Source organism: Rhinopithecus roxellana, chromosome 6 (genome assembly GCF_007565055.1).
Source record: "Rhinopithecus roxellana isolate Shanxi Qingling chromosome 6, ASM756505v1, whole genome shotgun sequence".
Taxonomy (NCBI): Eukaryota; Metazoa; Chordata; class Mammalia; order Primates; family Cercopithecidae; genus Rhinopithecus; species Rhinopithecus roxellana.
Window position 1 is genome coordinate 153,089,184 of NC_044554.1, and position 19,514 is coordinate 153,108,697.

Sequence of the window (19,514 nt, forward strand, 5' to 3'; positions counted from 1 at the left end):
TGAGCCTCGTGGAAGAAAAGTTGATAGGCTTTGAAACCAACCTGACCTGGACTCGGTCTCTGCTACTTGTTGGATGTGTGATAGGTTGTAAGTGATAACCTCTCTGACCTTCTTATTTGTAAAATGAGGATGAAGACAAAACCTATCTCAGAATAGTTGTGATGGGTGGATAAGATGATGAAGATGGAGGTTTTTAGCTCAGTGCCTGCTACATAGTAGATATGCAATAAAAATTGGTTTATCTCCTCCCTGAGGTTTGTGGACCACATACGTACATTTGAGGGGTGATAACTCACTACCTTTTCAGAGTGATGCTTGAATTCACCATGTTCATCCTATTTTTGGTACTAGTCTATTGGAATTTCACTAAGCCTGAGAAGCATTCTCCCTACCCACCCTCCACCACAGTGTGCTGATGGTGTCCCAACATCATCCCCAAACTATTGCAGAATATAGTTGGGCATAAAATGCCCCCTAGTGGTGATGTGAGGCAAAATTCCAGCCAGATGGTCAAATACTGAGTGGAAATAAGAAATGTATTTAAAATGTTTCAGTAACTAAAGATTGGCCTGTTCTCGGCTCAATTACATGGTTGCTGGTACATGACTGATTGGCTTTTAACCTCAAGTTAATCAGGCTACACAGTGACATCAGTTCTCTGCAGACCTGGATAATTGCAAATTGGGATTTAGAAAGATGAATTGCAGGGTTCCTTTGATGATGGCGATGCTTCCACAGGGCTGATAGCTGGGATGTGGCTCCATGAGCCATGCTTCCAGAGCCAAAAGGATGTCCATGCTGGCAGGCACTAAGCCTGGTTCACAACTCCACCCCTGGCATCTGTCTGGCCCATAGAAGGTGCTTAATAAATATCTGTCGGATGGAAACATGGTTGATGACAAGTGCAAGGCTACTTACAAGAATCACAGAAAAGGTCATTTGAAATAGGAATTATCTCAGGAAATATAGGACATTAGTTACTCTAGTCGATTCTGGATCTGTCAGGCTAGTCTGGATTTATCCAGATCCAAGGAATAATGATCTCCTTTTTCAGTTAGGTGCTGAAAACTGGAAGACAAAAAGCCTAAGTATCTTTAACAATAGTAGGGTGAAGGACTGAAATAATTTGAGTGAATCACATTAATCCAGTACATGGCTTACTGAGTTTGTAATGTATGTAGTAGGTGCACAGTTAACGTTTTTGATTGATTGTCATGTGCCGAGGATCATTTGATAAGCCTTACATATTGCTCGCTTAACCATCACAACTTGACCAATGAGTTATCACTGTCCTCAATCTTTTGGTAAGGGAATGAGGTTCAGAGAAGTTACTTACCTGCATTACTGGCTCATTGGGTGATGCAGCTGGGATTTGAATGTAACTTTGCTTAATTGGAAAGACCATGCCCTGCTTACTCTAGTAGTTTTCTGCCCCGATTTTGGCTCGAGGATAGTGAAGTTGCCTCATTTACTTTCATTTTCAAGGGGGAGACAATTTTTCATTTTCTTTCTGAGCCAAAACTTGCCTGAAGCTGGGTTTCCGGGGCTGGGTTGGATTCATGACTGTCTCCCCCAGGACTCAGCGTAAGGTCCATTCCTTGGAGGAATGGAGGGACTCTATGGCAACATGTGGCGTCCACACAACAGTAGTGATAAATGTCATACAAGATGTAGCTACATCAGCTGTCCTGGGAGTCACAAAGCTTTCCATGCCCCTCATGTTTTCAGGGTTTGTTTTAGGAAGGTTGTTATGTATGTGATGTTGAAGATGAATATCTCCAACACAGGAAGGAGCAAATATCTGCTATTTTCCAAGATAGGAAATAAAGTATCAGAAAAAAGGTTTCAATGATTTGGTGTCACTTCTCAGTGAGAAGACAATGAAATTCTACTTCTCTGTCACTGAGACTTGTGTGGCTTTCATCATTCACAGCACCAGGCTCTGAGGCCTACTCAAAGCCTCATTAATTTGCTTAGGTGAGTTGGCAATATCAAGTGCAAAGATAGAAAATCTCTAATTTTATTAGGGATCAGTCACAGCGTAATGCAGAGACATACATGGGCACGTGATTTTAAGTGAAACAGGTAGGAGCAGATAGCAAAGTTCTGTGTTCCTGAAGCCGTTTAATTAGACTTGGAGAATAAGACACAATGTGAGGATGTGGTGATCCCGAGCAGTAACTGGACAGTTGGTAATCTGTCATTCGGGAGGTCATCCCAACTTCTTCCCACATCTCACCCCACCTGCTGCTACAGAAGCAATGACAGGTCAATAACCAGTCAAGGTCAACAAGGAGGCCTGAAGGTAGGACTGGGCTAGTTCAGGAGGGCCTGCCAGTTTTCTCCTGACAGCCATCTCCTTTCTATGATGCCTCTTTTTAAAATCTGTCTCTCCTCCACTCCCCTGCCACCAACCCCTGAGCAACCCAGCTGGGAGGCATGCTTGCAAATACAGTTGAATTATGGTCATCACGACCTCCTGTTGGCATTCACATTTTCTTTTTTTTTTTTTTTTTTTTTTTTTTTTTTTGAGACGGAGTCTCGCTCTGTCGCCCAGGCTGGAGTGCAGTGGCTGGACCTCGGCTCACTGCAAGCTCCGCCTCCCAGGTTTACGCCATTCTCCTGCCTCAGCCTCCCGAGTAGCTGGGACTGCAGGCGCCCGCCACCTCGCCCGGCGAGTTTTTTGTATTTTTTAGTAGAGACGGGGTTTCACCGGGTTAGCCAGGATGGTCTCGATCTCCTGACCTCGTGATCCGCCCGTCTCGGCCTCCCAAAGTGCTGGGATTACAGGCTTGAGCCACTGCGCCCGGCCGGCATTCACATTTTCTAACTGTTTTACCATGAACTATGAGGATTCTGTCCCGGATTACCCAGGATTGTCATCAGTTGTAACACTCAATTATGAAAATATGTATGACAAGATTTTTTAAACATTCACACAAAAGTAAGAAACCTGTAAAAAGCTACATATAAATTTGGTTGTTAGCTCAAGTTTTAATACTTTTGTAATGTTTTTTCATATCACTTTAACAAGGGTCTAGAACAGGGAGAGACTGCACCCTCTGCAATGCCTCTAGACCTGTCTGGAGACTGGTAAGACAAGCTGACAGAGACCTTCTTCATGAAGAATAGAGAAAGTGGATGGGATGGGAGGTGCAGTTGAAGCCTAGGCCTGTTGAATTGGAGAGTGGGACTGTGGACCACGATTATTCCAAGTAGTTGTGAACTGAGAGTCATTCTGTGAACTCCCGTGTAGTATAGCAGAGGGAAAGGCATTTACCCCAAGGAGAGAGCCTTGCTTACATGTTGGTGTAGAAATGACACTCAGGCCAGAAGTGGGAAACTCTCCTGAAAATCATGGAGCTGGAGGCGTGATTATACTGGTTTGTAAACTGTACAGTCAAATTCCATAAACATTTCTGAGAATCTAATATCAAAGTTTAACATACTTTGGGGATATAAGGGAGGCTACGACAAGGAGCTTCTAGTCTGATGGTGAAGGCAGGTATGTCAACCAGAATTTTCAGTGTGAACTTCTATGATAAAGATGTTGTAGAAACTCAGATAAGGAACATGTAATAGAACCTGGGGAGGGGCTGGTCATGGCTGGTCAACAGGTATAGCCTACAGAAATTGTTATGCGAGCTGAGTCTGAAACAATGAGTAGAAGTAGCCAAGCTAAGAAGCAGAGTGCCTGGCAACAGCGTAAGTGAAGGCAGAGAGTGAGAACTGCAGGTTAGTGAGGACAGACAGTGGCCATTCAGGCACTTTTGAGGTAGTAACAGCAGAGAAAGGTTTACGACGAGAAGCTGGAGCTCTGTCCGAAAGCCAATTGTTTTAATAATGGGACAAGGTCCAGGGCCTGTGTCATTGTCCTGAGTTAGAAGAATGTGCCCTCAAGAGGAGAGATTCTTGTCCATCTGCGATCTTTCTCAGTTGTCTTCGTCTGAACTGCCTTTGCCTTACCTCTCAACACCATCATTACAAGTGACGCAATGTAACACTAGCACCTTCAGACTGGGACTGTACCGGAAAGCGATTCAGTAGACTCTGGATTACTGCCTGACATTGATTTCTTAGTTTAGTCTTCAGGACATGTTGAATAATGCATTAGTCATTTCTCCTCTCACCGGAAAGACATAGTCATCGGTTTGGAGTTTTTATCATCAGTACCGTGGATCGCAGATCATGTTTTATTAACAATGTTAATCTCCCACATCCCAAACATTCTCATTTCGATCAGAGCTTGGCCTGTGGGACCGCATTTGCGTTACTTTCGAATTCAGTTTTCTGGTTACTGGTGAATTCTTGAATTTCACCAGAAACAGAAATGCCAATGTTCTGCAATCATTTTCATGTGAATCTCTTCTTGCAATTTGTTCTTGGATCACAAGAGGACTTGCAAATTAACCACTAATAGCATGTATTGAAAGCTTTGAAACAATTAAATTCTGGGATTCCATCTGAATTCCCATAATGTAGCAAACAACAAATGTTAGAAATCATTTGGAAATCCACTGGGCTTCAAGTCTATGTAGTAATTAATATTTGCTGAATAAACGAATGAAATGTCAGCTATATAACAAGAACTGAGATTAACATTTAAATTGCTATTTAAGCTCTAGACTCTTGAAATATGGAAAACTAACATTTAAGTAAATTAAGTCCAAATCTCTACAGTGTGGTAGAAACCAAAGTAATTACTATATAATAAAAATGCCCAGAATGTATTATTCCTGATGATCCGCACAATTAAAATAATTAACCTTCAGGAATTTGTTTTCTGTTCTGGAGGTGCTAATAAAAAGGGAAAGTGTCTGAGAAACTTTCCCCTGGGAGCGCACCTTGGCTTGGACCTGATATTTAAAATCCATCTGGGAGGCTCAAAATCAAGTAGCTAAAAGAAACCAGGAGGAGCGAACACATGGATGGGCAGAAGCAGATGTAAGGACCAGGGAATGGAGCTGAACATCCTGGGAGATGAGAACAGTAGGGGAGCGGGCATGAGAGAGGCTCAGCAAGAGGATTCCTGCTACAGAGTCTGGAATTGCTACTCTTGCAAGCTTTGTTTTCTGTGTAGCTAAGTTGGGTGTTTGGGTAGCAAAATGTAAAAGGCTAATGAGTTGGTGTGCACTCAATTCATGCAGCCAGTCATCTGCCTTGGTTTTCATTTGCTCTCTTCTTCCCTTGCCTGCATTTCTGGATCCCTTAATGTGCTCTCTGGGTCATGCAAGCCTCGCTTGCTTGGGTTCATTTCTGAGCTTCTGCAGAATAAATAGATCTTCCCATTTACTCTCATGGAAGTACAATGCACAAAATTTATTTGAGAGGTTACATGGTGTATCTTACGTGGTTATTTGTTGTTTTGAATAATACATGTAATATGTGCTCACTCTAGAAAATACAGTAAGGTTTTATACAAAGATAAAATAAAAATCATCTGCAAAGTAATTTTCAGAGAGAATTTCTTACTTTTCCATCTTGGTATTTGTTTCTTCTATATTTTATGAGTATATATAAAACTTGAAATATATGATGTTTATTGTGCTTTTAAAAACCTTTAACATTGCACAAACAGAAATGGTTATTATAGTTGCATAATATTCCTTACTATTCCATTCTATGGTTATATCACAATTTTATTATTCCATTGTTAGAAACTTGCTTTTAAATAAAAACAATGCAGTCTTTGTTTCTGTCTTCGAATGTTTCTTTAGTATACTTATGGTATAATCCTACAAATAGAATTACTAGGCAAAGTCTGAATACATCGTGTAAGTTTGCTGTATATTACCAAATTGCTTTCCAGAAAAATTGGGTTAAGTTGTTCTGATTTACTCTCCCACAAACAGTTTTACAGAACTGTTCCGGCTTTATATATTATTTTCCTTTCATCTTTATTTGATTTGTCTCATACTATGATGAATTATCAAGTCTGTATTGTTCAAACCACTATAAACAATATTTTTCACATATTCTTTTAACTCTGTATTTAATTTAAAATTGTTCTTATTTCCCATGCCCATTTTTCCATTAGAAATATTATTTATTTTCCCTCTAGGGCTCTTTATATATTAAGGACTTTAACCATGTTATTTTTTTATATAATTAATGTATATACTATTAGCTATAATATTATATATTTATTTTTATTGCAAATAAATTTCTTAATTTGTTGTTTCCCTTTAAATTTTTGTTTTTAGGCTTGAATAGTGCTTGCTAATCCTAAAATTAGTGTCATCATTATATAATTTTTCAAGCTATTTTGTAAAAATTTAGTTCCACAATCCAGCTGAGATTTACCTTATAAGTTTATATGAGCTATTACTCACCCACTACTTTTGTTGTCAAAATATTAGTTCCTTTTTTACTAATTTTGGTGGTTTCTTTGTAACATTAAGTTCATATATGTACTAGGACTTTATTTTCAGGGCAAACTATTTGTTATTATTGATCCATCTATCAATTATTTTGCTAGTTCTGTAATGTTTTGCTTACTGTGGATACACATTTATTAATAACTAATAGGGAAATATATTTCTTCCCCATAGTTGTGCTCAAATTTCTGAACTTTTCTCACCTATTTTTTAAATAAAAATTTCAATTATCTAATCAATTTAAAACAATCACATTGAGGTTTTCATTAAAATTATTTCAAACATTATGTGCTAATTTGGGGAGAATTGACATCTTCGTGAAATTTAATCTTCCTATCTTGAAGCACCGCATGTCTTTCCATGTATTCTATATATTTCAGTAATGCTTCGCCTAGAGAATTAATGCTATCTTAAATTCGAATAGTGTTTTCCAGTTTATAAAACATTCTCATTTTTTCACGATCCTCTCAGCAGCTGAGCAGAAGCTCCAACTTGGATATTTAGAGACTGCAGTTCTTGTCCTGACTCTAACATCTAAGAGCTATGTAACCTTGGGAAGGTCACTTTACCTCTCTGGGCCTCATTTGCTCAGAGCGAGTTCTGTTCGGTTATCTGGTAGGTTCTTTCGGGAAAGCACATAATGTAACAGAGTGTTTTCTGAAGTGTGTGCCAGTGGTCATTATTAGAGGTAATATCGTAATGCTCTGTGGTCAAATAGATTTGGGAAATGCATGTTAAAGAATTAAACACGTTTCTTTTCTTTCTTTCTTTTCCTTTTTATTTTTTTGAAACGGAGTCTTGCTCTGTCGCCCAGGCTGGAGTGCAGTGGTGCGATCTCGGCTCATTGTAACCTCCGCCTCCAGGGTTCAAGCAATTATCCTACTTCAGTCTCCTGAGTAGCTGGGACTACAGGCACCTGCCACCACGCCCAGCTAAATTTTGTATTTTTAGTAGAGATGGGGTTTCACCATGTTGGCCAGGCTGGTGTCGAACTCCTGACCTCAAATGATCCACCTGCCTCGACATCCCAAAGTGCTGGGATTACAGGCATGAGCCACTGTAAACAAGTTTCTTTATTGTAAGACTTCTCAGAGAGTTAAATAGGTGAATGTATCCTGTAAGTATATAATGGTGTATAATATGTGGTGCTTCCCAAGTTCTTTATTCCACATTCCCCTGACAACTGCTTAAGAAATCTCATCATAAGAATTCTGTGGAACAACCTTTGGGAATTCCTGATATGGTGGAAAGAGCATGCACCTTATCTGGGTCATAATTTTAACCCATATCTGGGTTTAAATTTTTGGATTATTAACTACTGTGTGAACTTATCTTCTCCGAGTCTCACTTTTATTTTCTCTAAATCAAAGAGGATAATGCCTGTCTCAGAGCTTTAGGAGTTGCCTTAGACATTACTGAGCACCAAGATTTCCTGCCTTTCCCAGAGGGAGGATTATGTTTTTCTGCTCCGCTGATATCAGATGTGACCATGAACTGACGTTGACCAATGAATAGTGAGTGGAAGTCATATGTGTTATTTCTGGGCAGCAGCTTATGAGAGCCAGGGCAAGGATCATTACTCTGTATCCCTCTAGCTCTTGCTCTCCTGACTTCAGTATTATGGAAGCCTGTATTGACATGGGGCTTCCATCAGCTGGTTCCCTGAGAGATTACAATACACGGAGCCCCTTGTTAACCTGTGATGGACATGGGACATGAGTAGGAAACAAACATTAAAATATTATGGTTTTAACCCACTGAGAATATCCAGTTATTTGTTTCCTCAGCATAAGCTACCTTAACCTGATTAATGAATGAAATAATCGATAGAAAAGACTGAATGGCCTGATAGAGTTGCATTCATTACATTATTCTAAGTTTTATTTTAGGCTGATAGTTTCTGTGTTCTTGAATACTCTGCATTTTTATCTTAACCTAGACCAAAAATCCTGAAAAGGAACTAAATACATTGGAAAGGGAATAAATTTATTCTTAGCCAAAAGAATATCTTCTATCTTCATGGATTGTTCTGTGTTGCCAAGGGTTAGAGTCTACAATAATAGGTGAAAGAAGAGAAACCTGCATTTGAGCACTCGCAATATTCCCTTTCATTTTTTATTAAATTATGACTTGTGATTAATGCTCCTTGTGCAAATACTTGGGTTCAATATCTGTATGTGAATGGAATTCTGAGTGCTGTGGGGATACCTTGGGTCTGATTCAGAGGCCTGGGTGAGTCATGGCTGTAGCCCAGCAGAGGAGTTTTTGCTTCTGTAAGGAACTCCAAGAATCCTTTAAACTCTGTCCAGAGGGGATGGGGAGTAGGAGTTTATTTTACATTAAGCAAAGGCCTCTCTAAAATGCAAACAGCCATGGCAGGTTAGGGGGTTTATGAGAAGAGACATTTGAGGGATGGAACTCAGCACTCTTTTACTCAGAATGGTTTTTCTGCTAATACTTGGGGTCAGTTTATCGAAGAAAGAAGTTTTGATGAGATAAAAGAGGGATGGTGGAAAAGGGGAAAAAAGAAATGTTTTTTAAAAACTGAGCATGCAGAGTCCAAGCTGAATGCCCTGGTAAGGATGAGGGCAAGCAGATAAGGCTGGGAAAAGAGAGGCTTTTGAGAGGGCAGGGAATCTTCATGAGGGTTCTTGTGAGTCTTGTCAAAGTTATGATTGCATCTGATTCCTTTTCAACCACCTACTCCTGTCTTTAGAAGGAGGAAAGAGTCCCAGGAAGTTTCTTTTTTATTTATCTTTAGCAGTGCATGACTAGGCTGGGTGGGTGGAGAGTCTTTGAGAGTGGAGTGTCTGGAAAGGTGGAGAACCTGAGAAAATGGAGAGGCAGGGAAGGTGGAGAGGCCAGGAGGGTGAAGAAGCTGGATGAATGGAGAGTCCAGGAGGCTGGTCTTTGAGGGGGAAAAGCATCAGTCCTCCCCCACTTCCCACCTTCTCTGGGCTTGGAGAGGATTGTCACAGGTTAGTAAGCAGAAGTCCTCCACGACTACCTCCCTTCTCCTGTCTCTCAAAACTGTTCCTCCCACATGAGAACTAGCTCCATTCCTACTTCACCATCCAGGCAGGGATGGTGGTTATTGTTCCGCACCCAGGGCAGAGATGCCTGGGGCTAGAGTAGCCCTGTGATGTGTGCAGGATCCCACAGCATAAAACTGGCTGCCAGGTCCAGAGCCCGTGGCTCCAGCTCACATTTTGCTTGGATGTTTTAAGCTGTCAGGAAAGGATGTGATTCCTTATGCTTTTTGGAGGAGAATAAAAAAATCTTATTGAGCCATCATGAAAAAATGAGCAGATGTCTTGGGTAGTTTTTTGAGCTGATGTTTTTAGAATGGTTTGAGTATTTTTTCATAAAATTACACAAGTGAATGGCATTGTTATTATCTGGAATGTAGAGAATCATTTGAAAAATGTAAGACCCTTTTCTATGAGGAGGGGTAGAAACTTTTACTTTGTTGGTTACTCAAAACTGTACAATCTAATCTGAATCAGTTTTTATAAGAATCTATTCAATCTCTTTGTAATCTAGATAATAACAGGACAAAATCCATGGGCAGAGCCAGCCTCTGTACCCTCCAAATGTGTAATCATGCAATGTCTGCTTGACTCTCTGTGGACCACATTTTGAGACCTTGGCTTCAATACTGTCAATGTCATATTACACTTAGTATTTATATCAATTAGTAAAGTATTCAGCTTAGCAGTGGCTTAAACAAAGATTTAATTTTTTTTCACATAATAAGAAATCTGAAGATATGTTGCTGCTGAACTCAATTCACTAAGATTCCCTTGGCTTTTTTTTCCTGTGGTCACAAAATGGCTGCTGCGGCTCTATGCACTGGGTCTGAATTCAAGTTGGGGGGACATCAGAATGCCAGCCATATCTTTCTACTTTCATCAGAAAAGAAAAACCTTTATTAGAAATCTCAGAGACTTCCAAGTAAGCTTCCCAAACTGTGCTACCTTTAACTGCAAGGGAGACTAGGAGAGTGAGTACTTAGCTGGGACAGTGAGAAGGAGGTTGAAACTAGGTATTGTTTCAACAAAATGGCATCCCGGGTTACAGAAACCTGTTTTCTTTCACTGTCCCTCCTCCAGGCTCATGTAGTGCCTCTACTCACCAATCCTATTGATGTTTCCCAAAATCCGATAGTATCATCATTATTCCTCGTCACTACTAAATAATACATAACATGGCTTACTATGATGTCACAAATCCCTCCCAAATTATGATGCCTATAAATTCAAGCCAAATGGTTGGTGAAAAAGGATTAAGACTGTATCTATCCAAATTCATTCACATGAACTTACTGAGATATTAGCAGTAAACCTGTTTTACAGATTATTTCTTGATATACTCTTTCATTCAACAAAATATTTATTGACCTTGTATGTGCTTTGTGTCAGTCACGGTACTAGGGATAGTACGATCTAAAGGTGTCCCTAAATAACTGACATCTCGTCTGTGTGTGTGGGCGTGGGTGTCTGTCGCTGTGTATTTGTATGTGTCTGTGTGTATGTGCTCATGGCTGTGTGTGTATGCATGTGTGCATGTGCGTGTATGTAGGTGAACATACATGTCAAGAGAGGAACCATGTTGCACAGAGATTCTAAGTGCTTTAGGAGCACAAGGGTAGTGATGTGATGAGGCTGGTCTACTGAATGATTCTGAAGCCTTCCCAGAAGAGGAGGCAACTGAGCTTAGAGTGATATCAGAAGAAAAAGGTATGAGAAAGGCATTTCCAGAAAAGGTAAACAGGACCTTGGATCCTCGGACTGTGGTAAGACATTCAATACAACGTGGTCCAGGATGTGAAGAAAGGAGTAGAGAAGGTGATTGGGTCAGTGAAAGGCCAGTAGACCAGGCCCAAGGATTTGGGTTTTATCTGCCAGAGGTAAGGATCAAATCTTTAAAGCCATGCATTCTACCCCCGACCCTGGGGGCGTTTCTCTTGCCCGTCAAGGTAACTAATTCTTGCCAATGGAACTCAGTCAAAGTCATGTGTCATTTCAGACCAAAGCCAACAAGACAAAGTTTGCCATCTCCCCTGGAAGCCACTTGTTCTAGAAGGTGTAGCTACAAGTTGACCTGTTTGCTACTGTGATGTGAGGGAACAATAAACCTCTGGTGTGTTAAACCACGGAGATTCAGGGTTTGTTTGTTACTATTTCAGAGCTTAACCTATCCAGACCAAAATCATCTCAGAATCCTCTTTCTTTTCTTTCTTATTTTATTTTTACCTTATCTTAACTTTTAGGAAGTTTACACCTTTAACTTCTCTCAGACTTTAGTTTCATATCTGCTCAAATAAAAAGAATACGATTTTAAATCCCCCTAGAGCTGATGGCTGGTTCAAAGGTGATAGTGTGAAATCATATTGCAAACTGTAAGGTGCTGACATGAGCAATAGATCTATCGTTTTTAGGCAGCCATCAATATCGCCTAAGTGGGAAAACAAGAACCTCGATTATTCCTTACAACTTCCTCATGACCTTGGGTGATTTTGCCATCTGTGGCCTGGAAAATCTTTATGCCAGAGAAGAAGCCATTTCTTTCTTTCTCCAGATAGGGCATAATTTGCTGTTTCTGCAAATAGCCTTTCACGTAGTGGGCCATTAAGTTTGCTTAGATAATAGCTAGACATAATATCAGGATGACAAAGTAAGACATGGAATTTTTCCCTCTGTATCCTAGTCTACATTTTCATGGTCTCATTTTTTTTTTTTTTTTAAAGAAAAGAAACAGCTTAATTCACCACCATTGTTTGAGGACCACCTGCATATCAAAGCTGTCCTGAAGTGCTTCCACCTGCAGTGGTCTCTCTCCGCTAAAACTTCTTCCTTACAGATAATGCTGCCTCCTCACCTCTCGGTAGTTGTCTTGAGAAAAGAGTGGAATGATGAACTCCTGGAAGTCTAATTATGAATAATGAACACTACTGGGGGCCACTTGCTGTTCTTTAAGGCTATGCAAGCATTCTCTCCCATTCAAAACAGCTCTCTACAGAACATGCAATTATTAGCTCTGTGTGTTGGTTGAGGAAACTGAGACACCGGTGGAAGTAAAGTGCCCAAAGTCACTCCACTAGATGGCGTGGCACTGGGATTTGACCCCAGAAGTCTGGCTCTAAAGCCTGCTCTCTGAACCACACTGCCTCATTGAAATGATGGAGAAAGCTCAAAAGCCTGAGTTTACTTGGGAGGTTTAGAGGTCCAGAGAGAAGCTCAGTTTACTTAAGAAAAATAGGGTTAGATTTCTTATCTACCTGAGTGCATGGCTTGAAACATTTTTACTTCATCAACAGGAAATTATTTCAAGGATGGCAGAATGACATTGTGAAACATGAATGGATGTGCTTCTTTCCACTTCTTTGATATGCCGTCCACCAGCTCAGGCAGCCCCACTGCCCTCAGAGTGCACTCTTGACTCCATCAATGCCGACAGAGAGAAACAAGTCAGCACTGGGCTTTCAAAATACCTCATCAAGGATATCTTAAACAGCTGGAAGAGAAAGGGGTTTTTCTTTTGCAAGAGGGTGTGACTTTTGAGCATTCAGAACAGAGAGCCTGGAATAATAATTTTGGAGGAACACTGTGTCGTCAATTTCCCCATGACAGGGGGGTCGCCCAGGGCGATGGAAGGATTTGATGGTGCAGTAGTGGTGTCAGATGCCAAGGGAGATGTGAGGCAACTGAGACAATGACGAAAGGGTATTGGATTGTCCCCCTCCAAGGGTTAGCAGGAAAAAGGGGAGGAAGAGAGAACATTTGCTACATTTGAGGAGCACAGGATTGGAAGGGTGCTGAGGTCCACTTACTGTGTAGGGACCAGGGAACGACAGTCTCCCAGACCTTCCTATCTATCAAGAGGTGGAAGTTGTACAGTGTAGGTGGCTATGTGGGATGAGAGAGGGCCAGAGACACTCCATTGTGTTTTCTGCAACCCAAAGTTGGGAGCAGTCAACCTTTCTATTCCTAGGAAGGAGGCAGAAATTATAGCCAGGACTGAGAGACAGGGATTCAAGCACCCTGTACCAGGAGATAATGTGGCCAAGGGACATTACCCCAGAAAGCAGTGTGGGCCTGACACAGGTCAGATGGAACCCAGATGAAAGTCCAGAATGAGGATGACCACATCTGAGGGACAGACAGGTCTTGTTTCAACTGATGCCAACTTGCTCAGATCCCTCACTAGATCAGACTCTCTTCACCGTCCATCCCTTACCACCCCCGCCCCCGCCCCCCACCCCACACACACAGAGAGAGAGAGAGAGAGAGAGAGAGAGAGAGAGAGAGAGAGAGAGAGAAGTGCACTACAGAAGCACTGCCCCTGGAGTTAGATGCCTTCCCAAAGCCAGAAAATGTAAAAACTCTTCCTGGGCTGAAAAGCTCTGCAATGACTGGGTTTATTCTGAATTAGCTAAGATTATGCTTCCTGCCATCAGATGTATTAGTAACGCAAAGAGAAATTTAGCTGAGGAAGATTTCGTTTTCAAATACTAGCCTCTATAGTTTGGAAATTGCGTGCCATCCTTAGCCTGTCTCATTTGCGTGAAGTGAAATTGGACACACTGCATGGTAGAATTTACCCAGGGTCAGGGATTAGAAAGCAGAGTGCTAGATCTGGGTAGCAGAACTGGCTGGAAGGAATAATATATTTAATAATGATTTAACTGAGCAAAACTAGTAGTAGTTCCCTTAGGAGCAGCCACAGTATTCAACTGTAGAAACTCAAATTGAACATACTGAGAGAGACTAATTAGAAAAGAATAAAAAATGCATGATGTAAATGCAAGACCTCTGGTTACAAATTGCAGGAGATACATTTGGGGGTTGGAACATGAGGGATTCTGGATTCCAGGAAGGACATCACTGCCACTGTCCTAGGACCAGGGCAGGAAGGGAGAACAGCAAGCCCTGGAAAGTTGTGAGCCGTTGAGATGACAGTCACAGGTGAAAATGCCAGTACTTGATAGGTAGAAGAAGGTCTTAGAAATGAGTTATCAACCGAAATGTAGTGAAAACAAGCATGGTCTACTTAAGCTTCTTAATTTGAGCTCCCTTGCAAAAGCATAGTGTGCGATAATTGGGACATGCGTTGAGGTGAAATTTGCTTTTGTTATATTAATGGAGGAAGAGTGTGTTAAGAAAATTAACAGTAAGGCAGTGTGGCAGGGAGGGTGTACAAACAAAGGGAACAAACCGTGTCCAATCACCCTCAAGCACTTAGAAGCAACCATTTACATCTAAGCAATAGTTAGACTAATCGCATATCACTTGTAACTATCCACTGAAGGAGGCGCAATAAAAGATTGTTGTTAGGTGATATTTAGCAGTCTTAGTTCATGTTTCTCCACTCACCTATGAGTAATAAAACCAAATTTCATTTACATTATTTGATAATTTAGGTAATTCACTAATTGAGACAGGTCTCCCTCCCAGTTACTTTTAATTAGGTTTCTCATTAAGTATCAGAGATTCAGGAAACATTGCTGGTGAATTCACCAGCAAAATTAAGGGCTTTCTGTGTGAAGAGTTTTGTGTTTGTTTTGCATTTGGACAGCCTTATATTCAGATACCTCATTTATTTTCTGATGAGCTAGTTCCCATTTCCCCTTGAAAACTTCTGGTAGATTCTTGAAGCGCATATAATTCCTTAATGCCAAGAACTAGGTCTTGAAGAGGTGAGCTGGATGTGATCTTAAAAGTACACAAAACTGGAAACTGTGAAGGGACCCAGCATGTGAGCTGAGAATCCTGAACCCAAGACCATGTAGGGTTAGTTACACAAGGCTCATGGTAGAAGATGGGATGGGTGAACCCACCCCAGACCTCCGTGCTCATTTCCAAGAGCCTCACATGCTTAGGAAGGTGGAGCAGGTTAGAGTGGTAGGAGCAGAAGCTAGAATTCAAGGGTGGAGGTCGGGGGAAGGAACAGACTCTAAGCCTGTGAAGGAAGTGCCAGTAAGATCTAGACGGGGTGTTTTGTCTCCTCTCGAAAGAGCTTTGGGGTTCAGAGGATAAGAACTAGAATGTTCTTAGTTTCCCAGAAACGAAGTCAGAAGCCCAGGTAAGTGGACTGAGCAAGACAGCTGAGACTAGGTAAGGCTGCCATGCGGTAGAGATGGATTCCCCAGGGCTGGACCAGGTACTTGATACCAGCTCATGGTGCCTCAGCTAATTCCATACCCCACCCACTGGAATCTAGAACCGATCTTGGTCTCTTTGGCTTAGAAATGGATTAGAGACAAGCTGAACATGTTTGCAGAAAGGGACCTGGGTGAGTATAGAGACCAGGCAGGGTAGGGGCTGATTTGCAGAAAGGGTCCTGGGTGAGTATAGAGACCAGGCAGGGTAGGGGCTGATGGGTGGAAACTTGGTTAATGAGAGCCCCCACCCACCTCTGTCACAGGGAATACATGCTTTCTGTTGCTTATTTGACAAAATGTTGATAATTGGAAGAAAAAAACATATCACAATTTGTTTATGCAGTCAATGTTTATTGAGTACGACCAGCATAATGGTAGGTCCTGGGAGAAAATATGAAACAAATATAAGGCATTCCTTTTACTCAAGGAGCTTGAGGACTGTAACACATTCACCCAACACATATGGAAACAGCAGTTTAAGACAGAGCTGCATTAAGTGGCAAGAAGAGAGGTACAGTCCGTGACACTAATGAAGCTCAGGGAGGGATGAGTCAAGAAGGGCTTCATGGAGGAAGCAACCCAAGCTGAGCTTTATAGAGTGGGTAAAATTGTGATAAACAGATGAAGATGGAAGGCAGGTCTGGATGGAAAGACACACCATGGATTGTGAGAATTAAATGAGATACTTCACAGAGGTCACTTGCTAAGTGAGTCTTGCTATGACTCTTGGCACCAAGAATACCCAAAGTAAATGAGATGTATGGTTGTTGCTGTTATTTCTGTGACGTTTACTGCTGTTGCTGTTTTTACTTTTATGCTATTTTTTACTGCTTTTGATAAAGGCAATGGGGATTAAAGGGATACATTTGGGTGACAGTAAAGGGGGCATGGTTTCGAATTTCTTCTCTAGTATGTCAGATAAAATGAATCGCAGTGAACAAAGGCTTGCATCAAAACTATTTCTGTATCAACAATGCATTAAAATTGCTTGTGCTCAAAGGGGATCATAGAAAAAAAAAGTTATACTAAGAAATGTGAGCTAAGTTCTCACAAATACCACCACTGATCACTGTGTAACTAAAAATCACAGGGTTTTAGTCAATACACGTATCTCTCTAATAATGAATCTGAGCATTCTAAGCTCCTGGCCAGACACAATTCCTCTCTTTCTGCTTTTCTCCTTGTCCAGTGGTCCAGCCATTTTGCTGCGAACATATCAATAGGAATCAGCTAGAGATGCTGTGATTCTCTTTAGCGTCTGGCGATGATGTTGCTAGGATAGAGAGGACAAACACTCATAGACAGCAAGGTGGGATTTGTTTCTTCGCATATTCCAAATATCCCTGTAGGTGCTGTATTCAAAAAATGGCAAATGAGATTTCAGCTGAGATTGATTCTTGCCTGAGTCTCAGAATAACCACCTTATTGCTGATTATTATTCCCTTTGCAATGGAGGACCTCTCTTCATTCTGCTTGCTGTCATATTCCGAGAATATCAAAGAGGCTGCACAGGCAGCAATAGTAAGTGAAGTCCTGTGCTTCCTGGGTGCACAAAGCCTGCCAAGACAGACTCTCTGGGTCTGCAGGCTGATTTCGTAAAGGGGATTATTCAGTCAACATCAAGTAGCAACAAACTCTAATTTTACTTTCCCTGCTACATCGTGGAGCTGTGCAGCTGAGTTGTGTATGTGCATGCATTAGGACGTGATTTGGAGGGACAGGGTTTCGCTGAAGCCAGTGGAGTGGTTTGATCAGGCTCTGCTTTGCTGCATGGTCATTAGGGCCCTGGAAGTTTAAGTCTGAGTCCTGGGACAGCACCCTGCTGAAAGTTTTATTCGGAATACTAGCTAAAGAAATGAACTTCCAGCAGGGAGGTGGATGTTACAGTAATGTTACCTCATTGTGTAAAAACCAAATCATTTCAAGAACATACAGAGGATTAACAACAACAGCAAAACCCAACAAAGCAACAACTAGAATCTTTGTGAAGTATTTTTTCCTTTGGTGGAAAGGACCAGTTTGAGACCTGTGAATGACTGCAATGACTAAACCTATTGTTAGGCAGGGTGTGAAATAACCTGACAAGCCAGCATTCTGAGGCAAGAAACAGGAAACTGCTGTTGTCTCAAACGTGTGGTTCATTTCTGTCCACAAGACCTTGTTGCGGAATAAGAAACAATATGGTATTAGCTTAATGAAGACCCTTCCTTAGTGTGGCACTTGGATACTTTGAAGGTGAAACTCACCAAACTCTTTGTCTTTCATTTGTTCTAGGAGGGAATTTGTTACAAATGGTGGCATCATCAACTACCCTCAAAGAAATCTATTTCTCAGTGTGTTTAATGAAAAGGATCATCAAAGAAAGTGTCGTCCTTCCTGCCTTATTCAATGTTGTTTCTCATCACATCAGTCACTGTCGTGGGGATTGTGAGCTTTCCACACCTCTGGTGTTGCCAGCAAAAAACTCATAGCTGTAATCCCCACCAGAAACAGACATTTCAAGTACTGCTATAGGATTAATTAAAAGTGCTTTCACCTTAGGAAAAGGGGAAAGTAAAAATCATCCACTCATAAATGTTACTCATGATTCACTCATTTCCAGCAGCATCAGAAAGAAAAACGCCACATATATTCCTAAGAAACTACAATCTAGGTCTCTGCACACTAAAGCTTGTTGCTTTAGCACTTCAGACTTTCAAAAATCCTTTTTAGTAAAGAAAATAAACACTTATTCACAATACTGGCTATGATTCTTTAATTGACACTCTTAAGTTCCACCAGTCTCATTATTATAAGTCAGTGTTCACAGTCGCAGGCAGGAAACTTACCTTAAAGGAGTAGTAGAAGGAGCCCCATTCCTTTCCTTCCACCACTTCAGTAAAAGTCACTGTTTCAGTGCAAGCCACTGGGGAAGAATCCAGCATCTGCCCAGTCCCATTGGAATCGAAGCTGCTCTCTGTGAAGTTGGCTGGCATGGCTCAGGCGGGGTTGAGTCTCGCGGTCCCTGCTCCTGCAGCTGAGTGAGGGAGTCCAGCTCGCCTCCTGAGAGCTGGGCAGCAGCTGCAGCTCTGCTGAACAGAGGCACAGAGCCCTCCCTGAGCCCACCTCACTGAAGAGCTCTGCCTGATGACAGGGAGGATCTACGTGCTGCTCTCTCCCTTGGCAATTACCACCAGCACAGCACAACCCTCATCACCCCACAGTCCCACCCAGGGCCAGGGAACCACCCCAAGAGCAAGGGGGAGCTCCCCATAGCCATCAACATGGCTCCCTGGATGGGACCCCTGTTCTGTTGTGCTTTTCCTTACTTCCACAGTGGACCCCCAATTCTGCTCCAGCTTCAACAATACAGGAATTTGGACTAATCAGTAGGTACATGAATTCAGGTCATGTTTCCACTTCTGAAATCAAATTATAATTATGCATTTGTTTCAGCTGAGGTTGCTTTCTGACTTAAAGCCTCACCTTGCCATCTACTCTGTCGTGTGCTCTTATTTCTGTAAGTGTAGGCAATAGTAAGTACATTTGTGTTTCATACCCATAGTTCTATCTAGGTGTTCACAAGGCAGTTCTCAGAAAAATATGAGGTCTGTGTTTGTCAATAAGCCACAACACCTTGTGATATGACTGGGAGCAGCCTGGTGAAGATTCTTAGTGCCTTCAGTATATTCACCTCAGTTTCTACCTAGGACCAATACTCAGGGCAAGGGTAGAAAGGAGGTAAAGCAGCATCCTGGGCTCCATAGACAGGGCTAGGCAAGAATATTAAGAGCTGCTCCTGTTTCACAAAAAAACCCACCAAGTACTTTACATGTTCTTTCATTCAGTTTCCCAAACAACCTTGTGAGATAGGGAAGGACGGTAGCTTTATGTTCTCCTTTATGCTAGCAGAGAGTGGCTCCAATAGGTGACATGACTTGCCCAAGATCCCGCAGCTGCTGATGTAAATGAGCTGATAACCCATCTACAGAACT

General features: G+C 41.6%; 1 protein-coding gene across 6 annotated transcripts in view; it reads right to left on the reverse strand.

Moving 5' to 3' along the window:
- NPSR1 (neuropeptide S receptor 1) overlaps window positions 1-18,711 on the reverse strand; it is a 234,901-nt gene extending 216,190 nt beyond the window's left edge. For 3 of the 6 annotated variants that reach the window (XM_030932653.1, XM_030932651.1, XM_030932652.1), the window contains exon 1: window positions 18,369-18,711. In XM_030932653.1, the coding sequence (XP_030788513.1) occupies window positions 18,369-18,515 (147 nt within the window). In that variant the 5' untranslated portion in view covers window positions 18,516-18,711. The remainder of the gene's footprint in view (window positions 1-18,368) is intronic. The other 3 variants (XM_030932654.1, XM_030932655.1, XM_030932650.1) reach the window with 3 other exon arrangements.
- Between the last annotated feature and the right edge of the window lie 803 nt (window positions 18,712-19,514).